Here is a 27,980-nt window from a genome sequence, read left to right on the forward strand (position 1 = left end):
GTCCCCCCCAAGGACACTGGCCTGGCTGGACTGCATGACTAACTATGCTGCCCCAGTGAACAAGACAGATCCCTAGGGAACTGGGTCTTCAGTGCAGGACTAGAGACACCAAAAGGTCGGGGGCCAGGAGTTGGACAGTCACCCCTCTGCGGGACATTTTATGCGGAAGAGGGGACTTCCCTCCCGCAGGTAGTTTTCTGAAAAGAAAACTTCACAGAGACATTACCAACAGGGTCAGGGGCTACAATATTCTGTTTTTAAAATCATGTTGCTTGTAAATCCCCAGTTACTTTTTCTAACCGACTCACTTCCTCAAACGTACAGGCTCACGCCAGTCAAGACCTCAGGGCTGGCTGGCACAGAGGGATTTGCTGGCAAACTAGGGAGCAGAGGTGGGGAATTTCTTTTGTATGTGTTTGTATACAAGAATGATCTGTAAGGCTGACAAATTTACTCAAAATAATGTTTCCGGTGTGGCCACCCCACCACGATGCGACCTAATAATTCATCCGACCCGCAAAATCTACTGCAAATCTGTGAAGGTAAATGGTAAGATATAAAAGGATTCACCAGGCTTCTCGGGCTCTTCTGAAAACCTAGTTAATTTTAACCTGAAATGCCAACTCTTTACTTAATATATTAATGCCTGTTCTCATCTTAGTGACTGAGAAAACTCATTAGGGCCAGCAAAGAATCTTGTAGGAGTTCCCGGAAGGGAAGTCCCATTGATATCCATCACACCACGGGTCACTGAGTGAGCATAAAGCCCAGGATTAGGGTCCTGAAAATTTGGGCCCATTTGCCCAATGAGGAGCAATTTCTGACTTACTCAAAGCATAAAGAAGAAGCAAGTAAAAAAAAAAAAAAAAAAAAAGGAAGAAGCTTCAGCAGTGCAGATGCTTTGGGGGTAAAGAGAGAAGACTGATGTCCTCCAGACTCCTCCAAGTCCAAAAAGGGTTGGGGGATGGAGGTGAGGTTAGGCTTGGAGAAATCTCTGCGCTCAAAGCTTTTCCATCTGGTCAGTGGGAGGGCTGAACAACTGACCTGCTACACGATTACTGGAATGTTATCAATTACACTTGAAAAATCGCTTATTTGCATCTACCATGAAGATGAAAGGAGGTTTTAGGGCGCCTGACTGGCTCAGTTGGTAGAGCATGAGACTCTTGATCTCGGGGTTGTGAGTTCGAGCCCCATGTTGGTGTTTAAAGATTATTTAAATAAATAAATCTTTAAAAGAAAAAAAGATGGAAAGAGACTTTGTTAACTTAAGAAAACAACCAATTTGGGGAGAAATACAACGAGCACGAGGTACTTCTGCATATATCTAGGCAGGTCTCGGTAGCCCCATTTTTATAAGTAAAGGAACTAAGATTCCACTTAAGTGACATGCCCACAGTCTTCTAGAGAATTTGACCAAGGCACTAATGCATTTTGGCCCTGCCAGGGTTCTGGATAACTAGGGTATTAAACTGTCTGCATATTTGGCTCTGCTCACTCACGCTGCTCTGGTTAAGCATCAAAACCAACCAGAAAAAAACCCAGCACACACCCAGGAAAGAAAGGGGTCAAAGTCTCTGAGACTCGCACCAAGATGGGAACAAATCCCAGTTACATGTCCCTGACCCCCCCAAGGCCTGGTAGCACGGTGCGCCTGGACTTCAGAGACAAATCCTAAACGGGAAAGAGGTAAATGGGCCCAAGGATGCCTTCAGACCCTTCTCCCATACTGTCTGTCTGTCCAACTCTTGCATTTCTCTAATCTCAGAACTCACTTCAACAGGTAAAAAGAATCCCAGGCTGAAACCTGGAGATAGCACATCTTGCTGTACTGGAGGCAAAGGAAGCATCATGATTCATTCATTCTTCGGGCACTCAACTTTCCAGAGTGGGGCAAGAACAGAAACTATATTTGTATGGGGATTTGCTTTTCAAAAACCAGCCTCCAGAGGCTGTCCTGTGGATTCCACAATTACTCTTCTGCACCCCTATAAATCATAATTTGTCTCTATGTGGACATCACACGGAGGCTACAAAGTCCTAAAATGTCCATGGAAGGACCAAGGCAAAGAGTAGTTAGGGCAAGACAGTCATTCCCTGCATCTTAGAAACACACTTCTATGAGCCACAGTTGAAACAAATTTTTAAAACTTAGGTTTAAACTGATATTCCTTAGAGTAGAGTAGAATCCTTTTTTTTTTTTTTGAGTACTTCAATTCTTAAGATTCTAGTTCATCAAGTGCTACTGAAAATCACATATGCAAACTCTGTAATTTTCTCTTTGAGCAAAACCACGGCTCTCCTATGAAATAGAGATGATTTCAACTTCCCTATAATAATACATTCCTGGAAAACACACTTGAAGGGCATGTGTCCAAAACTTGAACAGTAGCCCTATATGTTCTTAGAAGGGGATTCTCTTACAAAAAGCCTGGATCTCATCATCATGGATCATGGAGGCACTGCCTCCCTCAGGCCCAAGCCCCTCAACGTGCGGATGGGGAAGGCTGGTGCCGGTGAGGAACCCCCAGCCTTGAGCTTTTTTAGCTCCACAAAAAATCTATCCTTGGGTATAGAGTTTATGCACTATAAAGAAAATGATGCCATTTTCTAACAAAACTTACTAAAATTGTTAAACCTGATCAGTACATTAACTGATTCAAATTTCCAATAGTTGGTACGGGATCCCTGATCAACATCTACACAAATGATGGCTCCTGTTTCTCAAGATCAAAGAACAGTCATTCCAGGGGCTAATTCAAGATTGATCATCAATTCAACCAGCATTGAGGAACGTAAAAAATTAAAGAATGGAACTACACATCACCCTTTTGGTCTTTAGAAGTAAATTTCAACATGCTGCCTTTTCAATTGTTCAAATTCCTCAATACGATGTCCGCCCAAATTCAGTTTCATTTCTATTTGAAATATTTCTCATTATCTTTATTAGTAGGCACTTGTAATAACATCTGTGATAGAAATCCGAGACATGGGGAACCCCTGGGTGGCTCAGTGGTTGAGTGTCTGCCTTCAGCTCAGGGCGTGATCCTGGGGTTCCAGGATCAAGTCCCACATCGGGCTCCCTGCATGGAGCCTGCTTCTCCCTCTGCCTGTGTCTGTACTTCTCTCTTTCTGTGTCTCTCATGAGAAAATAAATAAAATATGTTCAAAAAAAAAAAGAGAGACAGAGAGAAATCCAAGACTTGGCTGCTTTAGGAGTCAACCAAATCGACAAGGGTGGTATCCAGACAACAATTCTAATAATTAACTAGAAAGTCTAAGGCGTTAGCATTTTTAAAAAGAAGATTTAATAGTTAGCTCCATACTAAAATATTGAAAGTTTTAGGATAAAACAACCAGGGCATCACTTTCCCCTCACTTGATAATAAGTTAAGACAACCTGCTTCATCTTATTACCCTGAGATCCTGAGGCTCCTGAGTCAGAATGAGCCACTTAGGGAAGTGAAATAATCTCTGACAACACTACCCTCAACTCTGCAGACAGGGAGCCGTGCCAACTGTCGTGCCAGGGCTATGAGATAATGGGCATTTCAAAATATTTGTCCCATCTCAAAGCCCGGCCACCCCTCTCACACCGGCTCCTCAGCATCCCAGAAAGAAACTCAAGTCAACTTCGCTGCCAGAGGAACAGCTCAACACCTAATGCATGCAGTCAGCCAGGGAAGGGGCTCCGAGGCCCAAAGTAGAATTACTTCCATTTTTCTTGGCTCCTGACTAATTTTATTAGTGCAGCCCCAAATAACTGCAGGGCCTGCATAACCCATGGGGCACCCGCTCCACGGAGAAGGTGCCCTCCCAGCAAAGAGCCAGTGTCAAAACTGGGCGGTGGACAGCTGGCTGTTCAGGAGGTGTGTTAGGGCGAGGTTTACTTCGTAAGGGCTTTACTTCAGCAAAACAGAGCAAGCTCTTTAAGAGCACTACATCATTTCTAGACACCTTACTCTGAAATTTTATTGATCGGCGTTGGGGATGCTCCCAGGCTGGGAGAAAGAGAGAACGTTTAATTAAATCAGGACCATTTCCAGGAAGAAAAGTGTGATGCTTAAGTGAACTCTCTTTAATTAGAACAAAACCAAGGAAACAAATCTCCTGGGATTACCATGGTGGGCGGTGGCCTCCGGATGCCCGGGACGAGGGGAGGGGAGGGCTGCTTCCCCGTGGGAACCTGTTCGCGGATTCCAAGACGCACCGTATCCAGGTGTAGAGGTGTGGGTGCGTGTGCGCGCTCTCCTTCCAGGGGCTCATGCATTCCCGAGGGGGAGAAACAAGCTCGCCCAAATTGGTGGCGCCGCACTTAAAACTGCTGCAGAGAAGGGTGCAGATCTGTCAAAGTCTGACCACACAGCCTAGCGGAGCCACAGCAGTGCCACCCCGCGCGGGAAGCTGGCTTTCCCGGGTCTGGAGGGACACCCCACCGTCTCTCCAGACTCCACTCCCTCCACGATGCCCCCTGGTTGAGGCTTAGGGAGGGATCCCCGGCGGCGAGCGCGCGCCCGAGGGCAGGGACCTCAGTGACCCGCTCCCCAGGGGCGCAGCGGCCCCAACCTGCAGGGCTCCCCGCGCTCCCAGCTCGCCCCGCCGTCGAGTCAGTCCCGGGTTCTCCACCACCACGTCTGCCCAGAGTCTCTGGGGGCCGCCAGGGCGTCCCCGCTCTCGCCCCCGAGGGCGCACGCCCCGCCCCCCCCCCCCCAGTTCCCAGCACAGCCCGCCCGGCGCTCACCACCACGACCCTTCCGCTCCCCCAAGTGTCCCCACAAAGGGCCTCAAGAGACGCACCCTCCGGCACCCTCCGGCTTTTTCCGGGATGAAGCAGCCCCGGGTCCCAGCAGCTGGGGGCTCAGCCCCAGGCCCAGCTCGCGGGCTCGGCGCGCACCCCTCGGTCCCCGGAGCGCAGCTCGCAGACCCCGCTCGCCAGGCTCGCGCGGGTCGGGAGCCCCCCCACCTCCCCGCCCCGGCCCCGGGGTCCGGCGCTGCCATCTGAGGGCCTGCGGCTCCCTCCGGAGCTGGAACCAGCAGCTCCATCCTCGGCTGCTCCCGGGTCTGCAGGGGCAGCCACGGCCGTTAGATAGTCCCCGCTTTCCCCGTCCAGCCCCCCTCCGTGAGCGTGTGAGTGTGAGCGTGTGAGTGTGTGTGTTAGGGAGCAGGGGAAAGAGGTCTTCAGTTATTTTTCTTTTTAAGCACATATAAGCAACTACCGAATAAAGCGGCCGAGGCCCGGCCCCCTCCCCCAAACCCGGGAATTCAAAGCCACATGGCCCCAGCCCTTTCCAGCCGGGCCCCCTCCCGCACACGCTCCGCGGGGCAAGGCCAAGGACCCCTTCCTCGGGGGACAGCCCGCGATCCTTCCGAGGGCTCCCCAGATCTGCAGCCCCCCCGGGGTCCCCAACATCAGGGGGCGCCCCGGGGACTCGGTGTCGGGGGTCTCCGCCCCCCCACCCCACCCCCAGCCTGGGCCACCCACCTCTGCGCGCGGGATCCCGGGGGAGGCGGCCCTCGAGCTGGGCTTCGGGCTCCGGGCTCTGGCGCGGCTGCTGCCCCTGCCCCTGCCCCGGCTCGGGCGGCCCAGAGGCTCCGGGAAGGCGGCGAGCGGCAGCCCCGGCGCGGGGCGAGCGCTTCTGGCCGAAGGAGCCGCGGCTGGGAGGCGGCGGGGAGGCGGAGGGGAGCGGAGGGCCCGGAGCGCCGCCCCTTCCCCGCCCCTCCTCACCCCTCCCGCCCCGCCCCCACCTCTCCGTGGGTGGAATCGGAGCCCGGACCTGGAAACCACGCAGTGAATGAATGGGTAGAGGGAAGGGATGGAGAGACGGACGGATGGAGGAATGGATGGAGGGATGGAGAGACGGAAGGATGGAGGGAAGGAGGGATGGAGAGACGGAAGGATGGAGGGATGGAGGGATGGAGAGACGGAAGGATGGAGGGATGGAGAGACGGAAGGATGGAGGGATGGAGGGATGGAGAGACGGAAGGATGGAGGGATGGAGAGACGGAAGGATGGACGGCTGGAGGGATGGAGAGAGGGAGGGAGGGATGGAAGGAGGGAGGGGCCAGTGCAGGAGCCGGGGCTCGGTGCCTGGGGACCTGGCCCTGTGTCCGCGTATGGGTGGGCGTGCCGGGTGGGCGTGCCGGCGTGTGCCCCCGCCGACGTGCGCTGGGGTGCACATCCTGCGTCTGGGTGGGTGGGAGCACGGGGGTGCAAGCGCGGGGGGAGCGATCAGCAGCACGACTGTCCCCGGGTAAGCGCGACTGCCCGCAGCCCTTAGGAAGTGCGTCTCGGTGACAGGTGCGGGGTCCCCCTGCGTTTGGGGGGCTCTCCCCGATATGACCCAGAGGCCGAGGTGTGGACGGCGGTGTTTCCGTCATACTGCCCTCCCCGGTAGTACTCGAGGTGGGGCTCCCCTAGGCCGCCCCCCCCATCCCTCCCTCCCGCCCTCCCTCCCTCCCTCGGCCCGGTCTGAAATTTCAGTCTATAATCCCCACCCCCACTATGAATATTTAAATAATGTTAATGACCCTTTGAACAGGGACTGTCTGGAAATCCTCTGAGGACACACGCACAAAACACCCCACACAGAAATCAGCATTTTAAAAAAGCCAGCACTTCTCTGACTCTGCAGGATCTCTGCAAAGGGAAAAGAATGTGAAGCCTGGCTTCTGGAATTCAACTTTCCGCTAGGAATGATGGGGGTGTTCGTTTGCCTTCTCTCTCCTGCTTTGCAAGTCGGAGCCCCTTACCCTCTTTTGGGTTTGCATTCCAGGGTGGGCCTGCTTCCTTCTGCACCCCTGGCCAAGGTCCTGGGGGCCTCTCCTGCGAGTCAGTTCTGCGTGCCAAGCTCAGCAGGAGGGACAGCTGCCGTTTGGTTCTTCTCTCCTAATCCACAAAGGTCCTGGATCTCCGATACAAAGAAATGGTATCATCGGGAACTGCCCAGAAAGTCTGTCGGGCTAAGGACACGTTGACAACAGCAGGGTCCGCAGAAAAGGCTTCTTTCCTGTCCTGAGCTTCATTCACACCTTTACCGGAGGAAGGGGATAGAGTCCACAATGGGGAGGTCAATTGTTCTCTTCGGGGTTCCTGAATGTCAATAGGCTTCTTTTTCTGGCCACTTAGGAATTGTTTCACCAGCCTTCTGGTAGGTCTCCACTCTTGAATTGCAATAGAATTTACCAACCCCCGGGTAGGAGATTACAGAGCTTCATCCTCAATCAATTCCTGTTCTTTCCTTTCCTTCCTTTCTTCCTCCCTTCCTTCCTTCCTTCTTTCCTTTCCTTTCCTTTCCTTTCCTTTCCTTTCCTTTCCTTTCCTTTCCTTCCTCTCTCCTTTCCTCCTTCCTTCCTTGCTCCCTCCCTCCCTTCCTTCTTTCCCTCCCTCTTTCCTTCCATCCTTGTAGCTCCTCGAGTCACTGACTTAAGGAGTTAAATATCTGGGTGCCCTACATCATGATCTATTTTTAACATTTTAGTGACACGTGAAAAACTCACATCCAAATGAGCATGTTTGGGTACAGTTGTTTATTTCTATGGACCACAGACTCTCCAAAGAAAGATTCTAAAATTACAGCAGAGGTGAGCTTTTATAAACAGTATTATGGCAGGGGCATCATGAGTCTTTCTTCTTTATGTTTTTATAAATTAGAATAAATGTAAAGTTTATAAATCAAATTTGTTTCATTATTCACACTGGCTGAATTACATCCTTCCTAAAGCAACGTTGATGTTAATACCAATTTTTTTAAAAAGAGAGAGAGAGAGAAAGAGAAAACAGGGGGGCGGGGGGGGGGCAGAGAGAGAGGAAGGAGTCTTAAGCAGATCCCCTGCTGAACACGGAGCCCAACAACAGGTTCTATGTCAGATCCCTGAGATCACAACCTGAGCCAAAGCCAAGAGTCAGACGCCTAACCACCTGTACCAACTAGGCCCCTCGATCTTAATATTAATTTTAATTTAACAGTACTTTTAATACTGACTAATATTAATTTTAAAGCTCTGGTATATCCTACACAAAACTATTGGGAATATTAATTTAGCAAAATTGCATGTTCAATAGATATTAATTTACAAGAACATATCCTTTTCTTCCATCTTTTTTTTTCTTCCATCTTATAAGATATTAAAGAAGTAGCCATGATTATATTAAACACTTTAGAATACATAATATATCTAAAAATATATTTATATATTTAAATATAAAATGCTTGGTACATATTAGGTGCTCAGAAATATTTGCTTAATTTGTTTGATGAAATCAGCACGAAGGTAGGAACATCTGCATGTGAAAGCAAAAACTGTTCTTAACTAGCATTTTCTCCTCATTTATTCCCCCTCAGTCAATGGTTGGTTCTCAGTCAAGGGTGATTTGACAATCCCTCGCCCCCAGGGGACATGTTGGCAATATCTGGAGACATTTTTGATTTTTACAATGGGGCTGGGGTGCTGCTGACATCTAATGGGTGAGGCCAGAGATATTGCTTAACAGCACCCCAGCAACACAAGATTATTCTGTCCCAAATGTCAGTAGTGTGGAGGTTGAGAATCTGACCCTGGACTCAAAGCCCATACTAAGGACCACAGACATCAAAACCACTATGGTTACCAAAAATGCAGATTCCTGGGCCTCATCTGTACCTACTAAATCAGAATCAATGGGGGCAGGGCTAGGAAAACTTTTAACAGCTGCCAACAGGGTGTTAAGAACCTGAAAGTATGAGAAATCCTAGAGATGGGAAAATCTGGCTTTACCATCCAGCACAGTCCTTTTCTTTCTTTCTTTCTTTCTTTCTTTCTTTCTTTCTTTCTTCTCTCTCTCTCTCTTTTTTTTTTTTTTTTTTTTTGGAGAGCACCTCTGGGTGTGAGCAAGAGGAGTGGCAGAGGGAGAGGGAGAGAGAAAATCTTAAGCAGACTCTGCGTTGAGCACAGAGCCCAACACACAACCCCAAGATCATGACCTGAGTGGAAATAAGGGTGCCCCATCACCCAGCACATTCTTGTGGGTACATCACATCATATGTGTCTCAACCTGATAATGATTATTACAGCGGAGAATATTTTATGAAAGAAGCACATTTAGTCTCCTAGATGCACTTTAAAAGCACATTCAAAGCAAAGAAAGGGCTACTAATTCTATGGGGGGGAAAATCTAGCTGGGATGTATAAATATTAAATGCTTCTAACAGCTCTACACCATCCAGGACACGAAACCTATGGAAATGTTGCTTAACAGGAGAAGAGCTCAGGGTTTCTTTTGCTATGACCTCCTCCAGTTATATTTCTGCTCCTTTTGCATCTGCCATGTGGCCTGCCCACTTTAAACTCCACCCCTGAGCAACAGTGGCCTCCAGGGAACCCAGGAAATACAACTTACTTACTAAAGAAACACCAAAAGTACAGGTTAGTTTCTGGGAAAGAAAGTCAGCCTAGACACAATTTGACAAGACCTCTTCTTTCTCTCTTCCCAAACTGAGCCAAATGAACGAAATCCAGCAAATAATGGTCTATCAGTAGCTACATGCCTCCAACCTAGAGAAGAGTAGAAGTTGAAAAAAAGACTTGCGAGTGGCTCAGAGAGGTGACTTGCAAACCCAAAGGAGGGCCAAGACTGGCCAATCACAAAAGAGAAATTTCCACTTTCTCCTTCTAGCAAGGAGAAACATCAAAAAGCATCAGTTGGGTGTAATCCTCATACGTTAAAGGTACCCCACCAAAAATAAAGGATTGCTAGGAAAAAGAAGGAGGAGGAGGAGAAGGGGAGGGGAAAGGGAGGGCAAAGGAAACAAAACCAACATCAGAAAGACTGGCCCCCAACAAACCAATAGCCCTAGATCTGTGGGGCTTTCTCATGGAGCAACAGGTAAAATCATTGGAGAGTTAGGAACAATCTCAATCCCAAGAGTTTCTCCATAGGGTCAGATGTACCACTGAAAATCAAAGAGAAGAAACAAAAACTGGGGGAAATATTTGCAACATACATAACAATGAGTTACTATCTATAATATGTAAGGAGTTCTTACAAATCAACAAGAAAATTGAAGAAAATCACTAAATACCTAATAGAAAAAAAGATAACCTAGATCATCTAGCAGTTTATCTAGTTTATAGATGAATAAGCATAACTGGCCATGGAACTTACGAAAATATGCTCAAACTCTTCCTAAAGAAATGCAAGTGAAAATATTGGAACAATATATTTTGCCTATGAAATTGGTGAATACATAAAATGGAAATTTTATTTATTTCTGGCGAGGGAATGATGAATATTAAGTGATTGTTGCACTCTGTTGATGGGACTATACATTAATAAATTGGTAAATTCAGAATTGGGGGCTATCTCTTGAGATAAAAAATGTTTGCACAGCTCAAGTGCACTTCACTTTTGGAATTCAGAAGCTTATAAAATCCATGGAGCCAGATGAAAGACTGGGGTGGTGGGGAGTGTCAGTGAATGAGAAAATCCTGATCACCAATAAGGCCAAAAGAAAGAGAATATTTCATGTACACTCTCAAAGTTTCAAAGTTGTTTGCTGTGCTGTGTTGTGATGTAAGTACCCCTGGTTACCTGGGGACCTCTTAAAACAGCATTTGCTTGGAGAACCAAAGACAAGGGGCTTGTATGAGTCTGGGATATCAAGCAAGATGGATGTGAGATGAAGAAGTCAGACAATATAAGAAATCAGAACAAGAAGTGACCAGAAGAACTAACTCTCCACCCCCTGCCACTTGAGTTAATCACTTAGTTAAAAGTCCATAAAAATAGTGGGGTGGGCATTGGACACCTTCCACTTTGTCTGTAGGGGTCCAAATAATTTTAGTTTAATTATAAAAGGCAAGATTTATCCCTGCTGGCTGCAGGACTTGAGATGGCCAACCAACTAAGTCCTAGGACTCACACAGTTCATTTGCTCACTTTCTAAACCAAATAATGGTTTTACCTTATTCATCTGGACGTTTTGTATGTCTATAGATTTCCCACTTAAGACATTTCTCCACTGATGCCTGATTCTCATTTAAAGGCAAAAAAGGGCATCTCTAGATAATGTGGCTTTTTCATAGAAGGGATGACCCATCCACAGAACGTTTTAACCATCAACTTTTTGAATGTACAGCACATAAGACTGACATGGGTCCGTCATTGGACTCTTTGTCTGGACTCATAGTTGTGTTTCATCCGATTAAAAACACTCTTCTCAGGCAGCCTGGGTGGCTCAGAGGTTTAGCACCTGCCTTCGGCCCAGGGCGTAACCCTGGAGACCCAGGATCGAGTCCCACATCAGGCTCCCTGCATGGAGCCTGCTTCTCTCTCTCTCTCTCTCTCTCTCTCTCATGAATAAATAAATAAATCTTTAAAAAAAAAAAAACAAAACACCCTTCTCAAAGCCAAATCTCTTCAGATCAGTGTTTCCCAAGCTAGCTCACATCTAGAGAAGCCACAGGAGAAAAAAAAATTGGGGTCTGCTTCCCTAGAAGACCCAAGGCCCAGGAATCTGTATGTGTTTAAGCTTCCCACATGATTCTGTTAGCCAGCCTGGTCTGGGAGGCACTGGGAGTGGACACAGTCCTTAGGCAGGAGAAGGAGAGAACACGTGGACACAGAGATAGGGACAGTGTCATATGAGAACACTTGGCTCTTGGAGCATGTTTACTCCCATTCTTGGCCTCGTTAGAGATGCCTGCCTTTCCTTCCTTTCCTCTCCAGGGTCTCTGGCTTCCTGTATCCCAGTAAGTTCCTTCCCTGCCTGTGCCACATTTATTTCCTTTTCCTGCATCCTCACACTTGGCCTCTCCTTTGCCAAACCTTCTAACACAAGGAAACGGTTACCTGATTACATTCGCCCCTGCCGTTTGAGACTCTTTTTTCAAAAGACCTTTAAAATCAGTCCAAATGAAACATTCCAAAACCCAAGCAACTTTTGCCCATCTGACTTTGTCTTTATTTCATCCCACACTGTAGCTGGACTGTAAATTCTCTACATGGACAAAGTGAGATCACATCACCCAGATTGCCCATTGTAACATAGTTTTACGCAGTAGCACACAAAGTCACGCAGTATCCCAAACTAAAATCTTCAATGAAAAGCAGCTACATGGGAAGCCCCGTGTTGGGGAAAGTGGAGGAAAAACTCTATTTGTTGGTGGGAGGGAGACAAGGTGAGGAAGGAAGAGAGCACAGAGGACAGAGTCTCCTGGTAAGGGAAGCGAGAAGGCATCAATGGCTACACGGGACAAATGTCGGTCCCACCTCCTCAGTTCCAGAGCCTCAAAGCTCATGTGCTAATGACAAGAATGTATTCGTGTATTACTTAGGTATTTAACAACAACAAACCCATAGGAAGTGCGCTTTGTTTGTGCACTTTGTGTCTTTGTTTCTTGGCTGAGGATTTTATCTCATTTAACAAATGGAACATTTAAAAAAAAATCACCTTGGGGTGCCTGGCTGATTTAGTAGGTAAAGCATCTCTTGGTCTCAGGGTCATGAGTTCCAGCCCCACGTTGGGTACTTCCAAAAAAAAAAAAAAATCTATTGAACATTCCAGAGTTCATGCCCTCATGGAGACAAAGCATGAACCAAGGTACTCTTTAAAGCCTGGCATTGAAAACATAAAACATGCCCAATATACGTGGGCTGTACACAGTGTGTTCCAAGACTCTGGGAAACTGTGCCCCCAATGTCCACGACAGTCTTCATTGAGTAAACTCAGTGGATCTGCTTCTCATTAATGATCTGTGTTTTAAATGCAAAACAACCTTTCTTTCCAGGGGTTTTTAATTCCTCTTCAATTTTAGGTAAGATAGAGAATGATTTTTTATGTGTCTTTTTTTTTTTTTTTAAGATTTATCTATTTTAGAAAGAGAATGTGTGTGTGAGTGGGAGGGACAGAGGGAGAGGGAGAGAAAATCTCAAGATTTTCTGAGTCCAAGAGCTGGACTCAGGGCTTGATCCCATGATCCTGATCATGAGCAAAACCAAGAGTTAGACACTCAACTGACTGAGCCACCCCAGTTACCCCTATATTTTATTTTTTAAAAAATGAAACTATAACATTTTCCCAGGAATTCCCAACTTCCCTACCAAACTTTGAAGTACAGGTTGTTTATTCATTTATGGAAAGGACCATAAGGCTTTTCAGTAATACTAGGAGCGGAGAAAGACCAAATCTTGACATATTAAATAATTCTGATTATCACAGAGGCAGTTTTCGCAGTCATTTCTGACTTAGTCATCAAATGTTTTAATATCGAGAATGATCCAGTGAGAAAGTAGGCTTTTTTCCTTCTACAACACTGAACACATTAAATTACTTACCCTAGTGTTAAGGTAAGTTCACCAAAGACGAACTATATTAGGAAGGCATTTTAAGTTTATATTATTTAAGTTTCTATATACTCAATATATTGTTAAGTATAGATAGTTAAATTTAAGTTACTTACCTAAGCAGCCACTAAGATTCTTAAGAGTTAAGATCATTTAAATATGGAAAATGCTAATCACTGCTTCTACTTAATGCTTCTGTTGGGATGGGACCGTGGCCAGTGTAATATCACTTTAGAAGCCTTGACAGTTATGCTATATGTTGGCAAATTGAACTCAAAAAAAAAAAAAAAAAAAAAAGCCTTGACGTCTTATGCTAAAAGCCCGCACAGCCACAGCATCCGTGTGGACTCTGCACCTGCTGGGGTTCCCTCTTCTCTTCTCCGCCTTCCTTGCCCCCCCACCCTTCCTTTTTCTTTCTTTTTTTTTTTAATATTTTATTTATTTATTCATGAGAGACACAAAGAAAGGCAGAGACACAGGCAGAGAGAGAAGCAGGCTCCATGCAGGGAGCCCGATGTGGGACTTGATCCCAGGACCCCGGGATCACGTCCTGAACCAAAGGCAGATGCTCAACCCCTGAGCACCCAGGACCCCTCTTTTTCTTTTTAGACCCTGCCTGGTTAATGTTCGGAACAGGCCCTGCAAACTCAAATACCTTAAGAAGCCTGCTCCTCTGACAGAGAACAGACCCGGGTAAAACTGCCAGGTACCCCAAACCCTTGGTGACTCCAGGGATGGGCTCAGGCACCCAGGAGCCCTGGGCCACACTGCTAAGTAATTTATAGACCTGCTGAGATAAGATAGGCGGTACTGAGACCAGGGCGGGGTGTTCAGATACACGATGCTGCTGCTGCTGCTCCTGTTTTTTATTTTAAGCATTTTCTGTATTTGCTTGGGGTGGGGGAGGGCATAGCAAAATGCCAGAGACAGGAGAATAAGAGCTAGGGGGGGAGCACGACATGTCACGCAAGCCACGGCCCTCATCTTACAGGATAGCCAAGTGTCCATGAAAGAGAAAGTCTTCGGGAGCCAGAGGCCTGGCAGGGAATCCTGATCCCTGTTCGCAGTCTCTCTCCAAATCTAACATGTAAAAGGCAGATCAGAACGTCGACCTTACGTGGTTGCCCTGAGCATAAGGAGATCATCCCCGTACAGCCCTAAGCTCAGGGCCCACTCCAAGGTCAGAACTCGGGGCGACAGTTGTTAGCAGAGCAAAGGAATCCTAGGTGGGGGACGGAACTTGCACAGAACCACCCAGGAGCACTGACCTCTACCTCTGAAACTAATAATACAGTATATGTTAATTAGTTGAACTGACATTTTTTTTTTTAAGAATAGCAAAAAGGAAAAAAAAAAAAAAAAAAGAACCACCCAGCAAGTCAAAGTCAGGACTCAAAGGTACACCGGCTCACTCACTGTCAGCACAGCAGTGTGAAGTTCTTTGCTGTAAGTTTGCTTCCTTTGGTCTTTTTATCATTTCTAGAGCAGTCAATAAATAATAATAAGTGCCCAGGATGGGGGCACCTGGGTGGCTCCGCGGTTGAGCAGCTGCCTTTGGCTCAGGCCATGATCCCAGGCCCTGGGATGGAGTCCCATGTTGGGCTCCCCGCAGTGAGCCTGCTTCTCCCTCTGCCTGTGTCTCTGCCTCTCTATGTCTAGTCATGAGGGCATGAATAAATAAACAAAATCTTAAAAAAAAAAAAAAAGCAGTACACGGGTTGGTGAGGGAAAGCCCTGGTTTCAAGGCCAGGGTCAGGTGGACGCCCCCCCCCCATCCCCAGTGCCCCAGCAGGAAGGCCGCACAGGTGCAGAGGCTGTGGTACCGCCTGTTGGCACCCCGGGCACCAGGACAGCCGTGCAGCCAGTGCAGCTTTAGGCTCGGCTCAGGCCTCTCCATATTCCGTGGTGCTGGACAGGCTGACGACACTGCCACGGACGCGAACACGGCAGGGCAGGCAATGAAGTCTCCATGCTGACACTCTCAAAAGGGGGTGCCTTCGGGGCGCTGTACGCAGAGGGCCCAGTTCCTACAGGAGGGGGCACTACCTGGGGCCAGAGCAGGGATCCTGCGGTGCTGAAGTGGCCAGAGTCAGTGCCCCCCCCACTCTGCCCCCTGCTCCCCTCTTCTTCAGCCTCTGCTCTACCTACTGCTTTGGTCTGGTCGGCCTTGGGGCCACCCACCTGCCCTGCATCCACCAGCCCTGGAACCCCTCCTGCCTCACATGCTTCCCTCCACCTAGAAAGCCCTTCTTCTCACCTCCCCGGCCCGTCCAGGCCTTCCCCTTCAAAGGCCTCTTCCTCACTCTGCCCCCAAGGCTGCTGTTCCTCCACCACAAGCTTCTTCCCTCCATTCCCATTATCCTGACCTCCCCTCAGATAGACACATTCCGTTGAGTGCAGCCTAGAATCCTACCTGCAGCTCCTCATGTTCCCTCAAGCATCCATCAAACCCACATATTCCAGCCAAAGTCCTCCCTGCCACTTAGCTCCCCTGAATTTCATGACTTAGGGTCCTGTGGTCCCCATGGCCACCTCTGCCCTCTTCCTCACCGAGGTCCAGCCACTGTGGTTTCTCCTGCTGTCCCTGCACGGCCTAGTCCTTCCTCCGTCCTCACCTGGACCGCTCACTGGCCTCTTAACGGGCATCTCTACCTCCAGCCTCTGCCCATCTTGTCCACTTTCCCAGGGCACCTGAGTGTGCCCCCTACACCACCCTCCAATGGTTCCTCTTGCCAAAATTAAAAGTCCTTCTTATTCAATCATTCATCCATTTTGCAGATATTTATTAAGGTCCTGCTGTGTACGAAGCACCACTGCACGTGTCAGGGATGTGGTGGTGCACAGGCAATGGGATCTCTGAGCCTGGAAGGAGGGTCGAGGTCCTCCTTTCTCAGTAAAACTCCCCTCACTCATTGCTGGAAGATTTCAGCACCTGTCACTCTGCCCACCAACCTTCTGATAGTAAATCCTTACAATTAAATGCTCTTTTTAACTAGTCTATTTGAGGAGGTTTCTAGGAAATTTCTTCTTAAAAACAAAGGACCAACTCACAAAAATAGCCCTTTTTTTTTTTTTCAAAAATAGCCTTCTAAAGGACATTGAATAAAAGAGTTCTTAAGCTTTTAGGTTAAAAAAAAAAAAAAAAAAAAAAAGCACTTTTAAAACCCCAAATAAACTTGACTTTCCCGTAAGGCAAATTCCAAGAAGAATTTGGTATTTCATATGAAAGGATGGACGACCCTTACATTTCTAACATTTACCATGGATAGATTGGTTGGTCTTTCCTCTTCCCCTCCTGTTACCTATGTCAGTCTTCCCTCTTAAATTCTTGAATCACAAACACAGCTCCTTTCAGAAGCATCATTTGCAGAAAAAAAGAAAGAAAAAAAAGATGGCTTGAAAGTCACTGATTCCCTCAATGAGGAAAGCATTTTTTTTTTTTTTTTTTGGTCTTTGCTCTGGATCTAAACTCCAAATGCATGAGATTAACCAGTTCAACGTTTCTGAGAAATGGAAGATCCCTTGTGGACCACAGGCAGGAGGGACATAGGCAAGACCTTCCATGGATCACTTTACCTTACTGTGCCTCAGTTTCCCAATCTTTAAAATAGGGACAATTACAGAGTATCTTTATCATGATCCTGTGGTGAGTGTAGGATGAGTTAATGCTAACAAAGTCCAGAGAGCCTGCCTATTAGTTCTCAGTAGGTGTTAGCTACTTACTATTTATCTGTGCCAGTCTGTACTCAGTAATCTCACCATGTTTGGTCGAATAAGCCACAGTGGTCTTAGATCAGATCAGCTCTTTTAAAAAAAAAAAAAAGACTTATTTATTTATTTATTTATTTATTTATTTATTTATTTATTTATTCATGAGAGACACAATGAGAGAAAGAGGCAGAGACACAGGCAGAGGGAGAAGCAGGCTCCATGCAGGGAGCCCGACGTGGGACTTGATCCCAGGACTCCAGGATCACGCCCTGGGCTGAAGGCAGATGCTTAATGGCTGAGCCACCCAGGGATCCCAGATCAGACCAGCTCTTGCCTAATTCCTTCTCCTAGAGAATCATGACTATTTTCCTGTTGTTACATTTTTTTAAAGATTTTATTTATTTATTCATGAGAGACACAGAGAGAGAGGCAGAGACACAGGCAGAGGGAGAAGCAGGCTCCATGCAGGGAGCCCGATGTGGGACTCGATCCCAGGATCCCAGGATCATGACCTGAGCCAAAGGCAGACACTCAACCGCTGAGCCACCCAGATGTGCCTCCTGGTTGTTAAATTTTAATTAAAATATTTGGGCATGCCTGGGCGGCTCAGTGGCCAATTCTTGATTTCAATTCAGGTCATGATCTCAGGGTTATGAGATCGGGCCCCACAATGGTCTCTGCACTAGGGGTGGAGTCCGATTGAGGTTCTCCCTCTCCCTGTCCCTTTGCCTTCCCTCCCCCAAATAAATAAATAGATGACTAGATAGATAAATGAATGAATAAATAAATAATTTTCCCAATTATAAAAGAAATGTGTCCTCATTATATGGAAAGCACTAAACCGTGGGCTCTGGAATAGAACAGACCTTGGGCTGCATCCTGATTCCACTCTTAAAGATTCTGTGATCTTGGGAAAATCCCTTACTTCCTCAGAGCATCGATTTCTTTATCTATTGTACCATCAGGACCAGGAGGGTACCTGCCTCACAGTTAGTTGTAAGTGTTAAATGAAATAATGCCGGTAAGATAACATAGTGCCCTTATGAAAGCTAGGAAAGAAGAGAAGGAAAATCTAGAAAGGGAAGAAAGAAGGAAGGAAGAGAAGAAAGGAAGGAAGGAGGGAGGGAGGGAGGAAGAGTGAGAGAAGATAAGAAACAAACAGGAAGATGGGTCAAGATCATCACAGGATGGGACAGCCCTGGTGGCTCAGAGGTTTAGCGCCACCTTTAGCCGAGGGTGTGATCCTGGAGTCCCCGGATCGAGTCCCAAGTCGGGCTCCCTGCATGGAGCCTGCTTCTCCCTCTGCCTGTATCTCTGCCTCTCTCTCTCTCTGTGTCTCTCATGAATAAATAAATAAAATATTAAAAAAAAAGATCATCACAGGATAAGAAAAGTTTGATGAAGTCCACATGGAGAAAAAAGGTTTATTTTAATAAACTGTCAAATATGATGAAAAATGCTTAGAAACAGGATGCATTTTTTTTTTATTTGAAAAAGAAGAAAGTTTTCTGCCTCTTTTGCAATGCCATTTCTCTGAAGAGGGATTTTCCTATGTCACTCATGCAATAAACTTAATATAAACTTGGAAATTTTTTCATTATTTGGGTTTTGTTCGTATTTTCTTTATAAGAACAAACATTTAAAACACATTAAGAATAATGAAAACAGTGGCTCTTAGTGGGTGAATATTTATCTATTTCTCAACTTTACATAAGCTCTTATTTTCAGAATTTCCAGAGGATTTAGTGACATCAATTTGAAAAGGCACTCTTAAAATGTGAATCTGGTTAAATATGGTACACCTCGTACAAAAGCGTGCAACGCAACATTCAATAAATTGATTTTTTTACCTACAAGTTAACAAATACCATATAACATAGGAGCGTAGATATCTTAGGAAACACTAAATGAAGAAACCGACCTAAGCTCAGGCCTGGTGGGTATAGTTGTCTCCTAATAAATACTGCAGGACATCTATATGCTGAATTTCTCCAGATTCAATGAAAGATCTATTTATTCACTGTGGGCCCAGCTTCCCTTATTTACTGAAGAGGCAGTTCTGTTTTATCATATTCATGAATCACCACAGTAGAATGATAAGGAAAATGTAATCAGAATATTGATAGGATGAGGACCCAAGGGCAAATCTGAAAAACAACCAAATCACAGGGATGAAATCTAATCTGATCCCACCAGATAAACTCCAGCTTTGTACTGAAGAACAAATGCAAACAGAACTACATAAAAGCTCCCTTATTGATCAGGGGCTGAGAGACCTACTTTATACATTTGCATACGAACCTTGTCATTTTGTTCTACAAGGCAGAGCAGTGTGACATAGTCATTAAGAGCAAGGGCTGCCTGGTTAGATCTGGGCTCTGAGAGTCCTTGGCTGTGTCTTTGGGCAAGTTCCTTAGTCTCTCTGTACCTTTTCTTCCTCTGTAAATTACTCATAGTACCTATCTCACAGGGTTGTGGGAAGAATCAAATCATAATCATATAATCCTCTAAGGATCCTGGGCAATGGCCAACACATGGGAAGTTCTCAATACATTAGAATAAATATCTTCCAAGGATATCACTATCCACATTATGAATATTACTCTCATTATTCATTTCTCTAAACTGAACGAGACTAGAAATTCAGCACATCTGAGATGAAAGCTTACCAGTCTATGAGCATTTGGAGATCATGATGATCCGTTCAATATCCTACCTGCTAGCCCAGTACCCTTTGGGAGAGGGAGTGGGAATTGCAGCAGCAGGGACCTTTTCCTTTTCAGAAATAGACATAAGAGTGCCGAGCTAAATAAATGTCCTGTCTCCATTGGCTCATTTCTGAAGAAACAATGGTTGCAATAACAATAGGCTCCAGTTACACCAAAACAGCCTTGCTCTTGGTATGGAAGCCTTGTTAGTGTTTTGCCCTCTGTTCTCCCAGCCAATCAATCACCTTGTCTGAGCATGTTTTCTCTCTTTACGTACAACTGACACATATGTCATGATTTTGACCAGGTTAACTACAAGCTTTCACTTCAACAGAAAAAACAGCAGGGAGGAAGGCCCTTGGGGGTGGGTAGAAGAGAGATGGAAAGGAAGGCATTTGATCATTTATCTAGAGGAACATTAGGTGCTCACTTAAACAATCTTAAATACTTGTATAATGAAGCAAGATGTTTCTGCCTATAAATCCCACAGATATTCCTGGGATTTACACTCAAGATTTATGAGACCTCTGTGATGTGCTATGTTTCAGAAGGACAAGGCCTACTGTAAATAGCCATATGAATAATTTGTTTTTTATTTTTATTTATTTTTTTAAAAAAGATTTTATTTATTTATTCATGAGAATACACAGAGAGGAGAGAGAGAGGCAGAGACACAGGCAGAGGGAGAAGCAGGCTCCATGCACCGGGAGCCCGACGTGGGACTCGATCCCGGGACTCCAGGATCGCGCCCTGGGCCAAAAGCAGGCGCTAAACTGCTGGGCCATCCAGGGATGCCCCGAATAATTTGTTTTTTAGGAATAACTTGGGGCCATTCTAAATGCTCCCAGACATTCATGATAATTCATTAATAAATGAACTGCATAGGCATTTTTCCTGCTTAGGCAGGAACCAGATTGGTGACTTTCCAAGAGCACCAAAGACTAATGACTTCTGCATTTGGTTTGCTTACCTTAGTTCTATGGAAGTCATAGACTTTGGTACTTGCCAATGAGCCCCTCATAAGAAGATAGGCTTATCTGCAAATGGGCTCTGACCTACATGGATAGAGACTATTTCTAGAGCTTTATCATCATTAGATGCTGGAATGCTAGAAATGAACATAAGAGGAAATGCACTGGTGTATCCAGGAAATATTTGTGAATGTATCAGAACTTTGACTTGGAATATCCAGGCCACTGTCATCTATTTTAGGAGGTGACCACGCAGAGGGAGGGGAATTTTACCAAGTAATAGAGTTGGTAAAAGTGCAAGAAAATTTTGTCAACATTTTAAAAACTGGGATGATGAAGCTATCTGCAGAAAATGAAATCAGGCCAACTGATAGCTCAGCTAAAATTAAAATTCTAGAATGGGCTTCAGAAAAATCATAACATGCCCAGATTGAGGAAAAGGTAGCGGGTTTTTGTTTTTTGTTTTCACTCAAGAGAAACAAACTGGGGACAGTTTCCTATAGTTTCATTTCATAGAGAAACCAATGAGGTATAGATCTTGACCTTGGTCAGGTTTGGAAGCCCTTATTTCTAGAAAAAAAGAAGTCAGGAAGGGTAAAAAAAGATCCCAAACCACAATAATCAAAATGTATTAAGCAATTATCTTCACCTCCTTTGTAACATCCCTCCTGACTAGTTATTCCAGACTTAGCAAATTAAAATATAGGACACCCAGTTAAGTGTAAATTTTAGGTAACCAATAAACAATTTCTTAGGATGTCCCATGCAATATTTGGGAGACACTGATACCAAAAATCTATTCATCACTTCTCTAAAATTCAAATTTAATTCAAAGTCCCGTATTTTATCTGCCAAAGCTACTCCTGCTCCATCCTAAGGGCACCCTTGCCTTAGCTAAGAGTAAAACTAATTTGCATTCATAATATGCAAATTGAGAGGTTAAGCAGTGTCTATCTACCAGGTTCAAATGCTCACTTTGAGATCTTTGGTAAGTATCTTTACCATGCCACAGTGGCCACATCTGTAAAATGGGATGATAAAGAGTCTTTCCCTCTCAGGGTCAATTTGAGGATTATTTGAGATGGTACCTGGAAGGGCCTAACACAGAACTGAGCTCATAGCAAATAATCAATATTAGCTATTATTGTTGGCAAGGCAACATGATGAAGATATAAAATGGCAAAGAAGCACCTGGATCTTTCCTTTGCCAGGAATATTCCTTATCTTTTCTTAGATAATGAAGAGATGTCAATGGCTAGGATTTCCTCTATTTTCCTTCCATTGTATTTGTCAAATAGGGAGTAACACATAGGAATAATAATAACCAATTTGATCCTGCTTCTTATAGTTTACAGCATGGCCTTTCACATCCATTACCTGGTAACAACGCAAAATGCATATTTCAAAAAAAAAAAAATTCAAGACAATGATTCTCAAACAGGGAGTATTGTCAAAAGGTAGCCATTGGGTCTTGGTATGCCTCCCACCCTCTCAGAGATCTACTACTCTAAATGGTTTCAAGGATTAAAAAAATCTACAATAAAAATATTTCCTTTGGCAAGGAAGCAAATTTAGAGCTATCTTTATGTATGTACACAATGTAGAAATGACTTCTGGCCCCAAACGTGTCTTTTTGTCCAGAGCCCCCACACAAAACAATCCTCGGCGTCGTCATCATCAAATACAAAGGGCAATTGGCTCCACACAGCTGGCCACAAAAGGCCCTCAGCAGAATGGCTTTTTAAAAGCCATGTCCAAAGAAAGCTGTAACCTGTGGCCTCTATTCATCACCGGAAGATTCTAAATGCTTTCCCCCTTTTGTAAGAGAGAACATCTGCCCTTCCAGAACAATCTCTCTCCCAGCGTAAGTTTTACATATAGAGAAGCAACATCCTTTTATTTTAACGTTGCTTTCCCACGTCCTTGATTAGGACACATGCCCCCTTTTACAGGGTTTTACAGCCAGAATCTCCAACCTGCCTCAGTGGTACCCATCTTGTTTCTTGCCTGAGCACAAGCGAGAAGTATTGTATATGTTGTTAAGTTAATTAAACAAAGAGGCCATTAGACTGAGGTGGCACCATTGCCATGGCCACCTGTGTAAGCAAACCAAAATCTAATCCTATAAATGGCTTCAAGGTAATAAAATCAAAACGCCAAGGACAACCAATCACAAGAACCAATGAGGCTTTAAACCATAGGCAATCAATAATTTCCTTTCTTTTCTTCTGCTTTTTCTCTATAAACATCTGTCCCTGAGTTCCTGTCTTTGGAGCCTTGCTAACCACTTCTGATTTGGCGCTGCCTAATTCAAATCGATTTTTGCTCAAACTCTTAAATGTTTAAATATATCTCACTTTACATTATCTTTTAATAAATGTAAGTAAGTAGAAGGTTTCTTTCTGAAAAAAGTTCTGGTGTGCCAGGACTTTCTTCACTTTTTTTTTTTTAACAAATATTTAAGTTTTTAGTATTGTTACATAGAACAAGAGGGCAAGGTACAGAAAGCATTTCGGATTCAGTTGGTGTACATATTTGATTAAAATGCTAATGTACATATTTGATTAAAGCTAAATCACATGATTTCTACTCAGAAGATATTTATCATAGATTGATAGTGTTAACGTGATTGATGTAGTTTTGAATAATCATCAAATAAACAAAATTCAAGAGAACAATGCATAGCCAACAGGTGCAATTTCTGGCTCCCAGCAATGCACCCAGCTAAATAAAGCCAAGACACTTCCAGGATGTTGGCACTGGGTAGTTTACTCCACAGAAGAAAGGAAGCCCTTTGACCGGCAAATTCCTTTAAAATCTAGCACTAAGCACCTTCCCAGAGCCTTTATTTGCAATGCTACTCTAAACATCTGTAAAGTGATTGCCTTTCTAGCTTGCTTACTCCACAGGACATTAAAATTCTAGATTGGGGTTTAGCCATTTTACTGGCTATTTAAGATTAATGGGATGTACTTAAATTCCCTTGAGAACACAACTAGATATTATTATATATAAAAGGTTAACACTGAGGTGGTTGCTGGGAGCTGGAGGGAGGAGGGGATGGGGAATTATTATTTAATGGATACAGAGTTTTAATTTGACATAATGAAAAAGTTCTAGAGATGAAGGACAGTGATGTTTGCAGAACAGTATGAATGGCAAAATGCTATAGAACTGTACACTTAAAAATGGTTAAAGGGGTAAATTTTGTTATCCACGTTCTACCACAATAAAAAAAATGATACACTAATAAAGATCATTATTATTTTTTTAACTGAAACGTGAGGGGAAAATAAGCAGACAGAAAAGAAAGGAAAAGAAGTAGAAAGAAAAGAGTCTGATGAGCCCACACCCCTACCCAGGGCAGTGGTGGGGCTGGTGGCAGGATACACTAAAGAGGAAGACTGAGTTGAGGCCCTCCCCCCACCTCTCACCCCCACTCCAGTCTGGAAGAGGATCCCCCACTCAGGAAACATTGACTGAGCACTTGAATGAGAAAGGGTTGTATGTGGTGGAGAATTTATAAACTGAGCCCACTCTTCAGCAACTAAAGTCAATCAAGCCATTAAAAACTTATCCGCAGGGATGCCTGGGTTGCTTAGTAGTTGAACATCTATCTGCCTTTGTCTCTGGTGGTAATCCCCGGGTCCTGGGATCGAGTCCCACATCCAGATCCCCACAGGGAGCCTGCTTTTCCCTCTGCCTGTGTCTCTGCCTCTCTCTCTGTATCTCTCATGAATAAATAAATAAAATCTTAAAAAAAAAACTTATCTGCTTACAAATGGCCAATAAATACATGAAGAGATACTCCATGTCATTACCTGTGGGGAAATGCAAACCGCAAACCAAAACCTTGGTGAAATACCAGGTGACACTCACTAGGATGGTTACAATCAAAACATGGACAAAAGCAAGTAACTGGGATGTGGAAAAAGTAGACCCCTTCTCTGTGGCTGGTGGGAGTATAAAATGGTGCAGCTACTTTGGGTTTTTGTTTTGTTTTTTAAATTTTTTTAATTGGAGTTCAATTTGCCAACATATGGAATAACACCCAGTGCTCATCCCACCAAGTACCCCCCTCAGTGCCCATCACCAGTCACCCCAAGCCCCCGCCCACCTCCCCTTCCACTACCCCCTGTTCATTTCCCAGAGTTAAGTGTCCCTCATGTTTTGTCACCCTCACCGATATTTTCACTCCTTTCCCTTTATTCTCTTTCACTATTTTTTATATTCCCCAAATGAATGAGACCATATAATGTTTGTCCTTCTCCAATTGACTTATTTCACTCAGCATAATACCCTCCAGTTCCATCCACCTCGAAGCAAATGGGTATTTGTCGTCTCTAATGGCTGAGTAATATTCCATTGTATACATAGACCACATCTTCTTTATCCATTCATCTTTCGATGGACACCGAGGCTCCTACCACAGTTTGACTCTTGTGGACACTGAAAATGGTGCAGCCACTTTGGAAAACAACCTGATAGCTCCTCACAAAGTCAAACATACATTTACCATATGACCCAGCCATTCCACCTCCGGGGCCTTAGGCACGACACATGAAAACATGTGTCCACGCAAAGACCTGCACGTGAACATTCACAGCAGCATTGTTCATAATAGGCAACAAGTGGAAACAAGCACAAAGTCCATCAGCTTGTGAAAGCACTAAGAAACAAAGCAAAACACTGGTAAACCCATTAAATGAAATACTACTCAGTGCTAAAGGAAATGAGATACTGGTTGAGGATACAGCATGGATGAATCTCAAAAACACCATCTACATGAAAAAAAAAACAGACATAAAAAAACCACAATGTTATATGATTCCATTTATGAAATGTCCAGAACAGGTAAATCTACAGAGACATAAAATATGCAAGTGTTTTCTTGGGATTGTGGTGGGAATGGAGATTATCTCTTACAGGGCATGTGGGATCTTACAGAAGTGATGAAATGTTATGAAGTTGGATGACGGGGATGGTTGGTAAATTTAAGAATTATTAAATTAGGGGCACCTGGGTGGCTTAGTCTGTTAAGCATCTGACTCTGGGTTTTGGTTCATGTCATGATCTCAGGGTCGGGAGATTGAACCCTATACTGGGCTCTGTGCTCAGTGGGGAGTCTGCTTGAGATTCTTTCTCCCTCTCCCTCTGCCTCTCCCCCTACCATGAGCAATCTAAATATTTATCTTCATTTGTTCATTCATAGATTTGTTCATTCAACAAATACTGATAGTTGCACACGACGTGTTAGACACTCCACCAGGTGCTGCGGATGCAACGCCCTTTAGGAATCACATTCCAGGAGAGGAGCCTGCACGTTACACGTTGACATCTGTGGGTATTCATGTGACTGGCTCTGAGGAGTACTAGGTTCAGCGAAAGCAAGTTAACAATCAAGACTGATCTGAAAGTGGTGCTATGTGAGGAGATAATATTTGAGCCCAAGACTGGAGTATAAAGAGAAGTTAACTAGGTTGGGAGAGAAAGAGGGAGAGAGTGGGAGAAAGACCAAGGAGGCAGTGAATAAAAGTCACAGGGTTTTAAACAGCAGAGCACCTGCTGGAGTTTGGTTTAGGTGCTCAAGGCAATGGGAAGGCCAGCAGGGCTGAAGCGGAGGGATGTCATCCTGTTGGTCTTTTGAAAGGATCGCTCTGGCTACAAATAGGCTGGGTAGAGAAGGCAAAGATGGGTACAGAAAGAACAGAAGACAAGTCCAGAAACAAAATTGCAGTTAGTTAGAGTAAGGAAATATGGAAAGCCAGGAGGAGATGCCTGGGCCTTGGTCAGTGTTCAAAAGGAATGGAATCAAAGGGTTTTGAACAAGGAAGTCCTTTCTCATGCTAGTTGGAAACCAGAAAACCAGGAGCAGTGACAGGGCTCATGGAGCCATACAGCTTTAGCAGTATGCTGAGACAATGTTTTCCCCCAAAAAACTCTGTATTTTTACTGCTGTTTTTATACACTGCTGCAGGTGATTCTCAGAGTCACACAGGTTTTAGAAAATACCGATCCATCCCTTTTTTTAAAAAACCAATGTCTAGACATGCAGCAAAACAGAATAAGGTGTAACATAGACACTATACTGAAATATGAGTGCCCTTTTCTTCTAGTGAACAGTGGTAAGTGTTTACCACTAGACGAATGGATAAAGAAATATATATAATGGAATATTACTCAGTCATAAAAAAGGTTTAGATCTTGCCGTTTGTGACAATATGGATGGACCCAGAGGGTATGATGCTAAGTGAAATAAGTCAGACAGAAAAAAAAATTAGTGATTGCTGTATAATTGGGAAAACCAAAGGCGAAGATCTAAACAGAAGTAGTTCCCTATGTTATATCCACCAGAGGTTTCACAAATTCTTTAGTGAGAAGCAATTGGTATTAATAGAGGAACTTAATCTTATTTGTAGGAATTTACTGGTATATTTAAATATACTTCTGTTTTGTTTAACTTTTTAAAGTGTATGGTGTCCAGTCTTCAGAGCAGGTTCAGTTCAACAGAGAACTAAAAATCCTCTGTTACACATTCCCAGTTGTTTATTAAAGAGAAGAGAAAGAGAGATCAAGACTGACATCTAAACTGGCTAGACCCAAATACAACTTACTCAGGATCCTAGTTCCAAGGATCAGCAGACTGATTAAGTAGCAACCTTACAAAAATGGGAGTTGGCCAAGACTTGCTTCTACCGGAATACGCCATTTGCTTTTACAAAACAAACTCTAGTCTTTCTGATCATTTAAATGTCTGCACTACATCTGCGGCTCACTAGCAACACATTTTAGGAACACATACTTCAAAGGACAACAGACTCCAAAAGGGCAAATCTACGTCCATCAAATTCATCCACCTGCCTCTCTCTCTCTCTCTCTGTCCAATGCGGTCATAGACACAAATTTCTGTCTTTGCAATAATAGCCAGTGGGACACTAACACACCATTGAATCTACATTATTGTCTTGCAATTTCAGCTAAACATTATAATTATAAGCAAATGAACTTTCAGTGCTGAATCGTTATTGTTTAGATTAGTTGACTTTTTTGACCACTCAGGCTACTATCCCATCTCTCATTTAATTTGACTGTGGCATTTTTGTTTGCTCTCTAACATTTTAAACATAGATAACATAAGCCCAGCCTCCACATTACAAAGGAAAGCTAGAATAAATTCATCCTGTATATTCTTTTGTACAACCTCTACTAATAAATCCAGGAATGGAATATCTCTAGGTAAATCTCAATATAAAAGGGGTACCTGGCTGC

General features: G+C 44.5%; 1 protein-coding gene across 8 annotated transcripts in view; it reads right to left on the bottom strand.

Moving 5' to 3' along the window:
- PALM2AKAP2 (PALM2 and AKAP2 fusion) overlaps positions 1-27,980 on the bottom strand; it is a 335,810-nt gene that overhangs the window by 106,203 nt on the left and 201,627 nt on the right. Inside the window, exon 1 of one of the 8 annotated variants that reach the window (XM_055301739.1) lies at positions 5,483-5,649. The exons of 5 other annotated variants lie outside the window; for them this stretch is intronic. Coding sequence is in view for 1 of the 3 variants with exons in the window: in XM_055301738.1 (XP_055157713.1) it covers positions 4,121-4,123 (3 nt within the window). In the remaining 2 variants the exon portion in view is untranslated. Of the gene's footprint in view, positions 1-4,120; positions 4,235-5,482; positions 5,650-27,980 lie in introns of those variants that run through there. 2 more of the 8 variants (XM_055301738.1, XM_055301740.1) reach the window with 2 other exon arrangements.

This window comes from Nyctereutes procyonoides, unplaced genomic scaffold (assembly GCF_905146905.1).
Source record: "Nyctereutes procyonoides isolate TBG_1078 unplaced genomic scaffold, NYPRO_anot_genome, whole genome shotgun sequence".
NCBI classification, from domain to species: domain Eukaryota; kingdom Metazoa; phylum Chordata; class Mammalia; order Carnivora; family Canidae; genus Nyctereutes; species Nyctereutes procyonoides.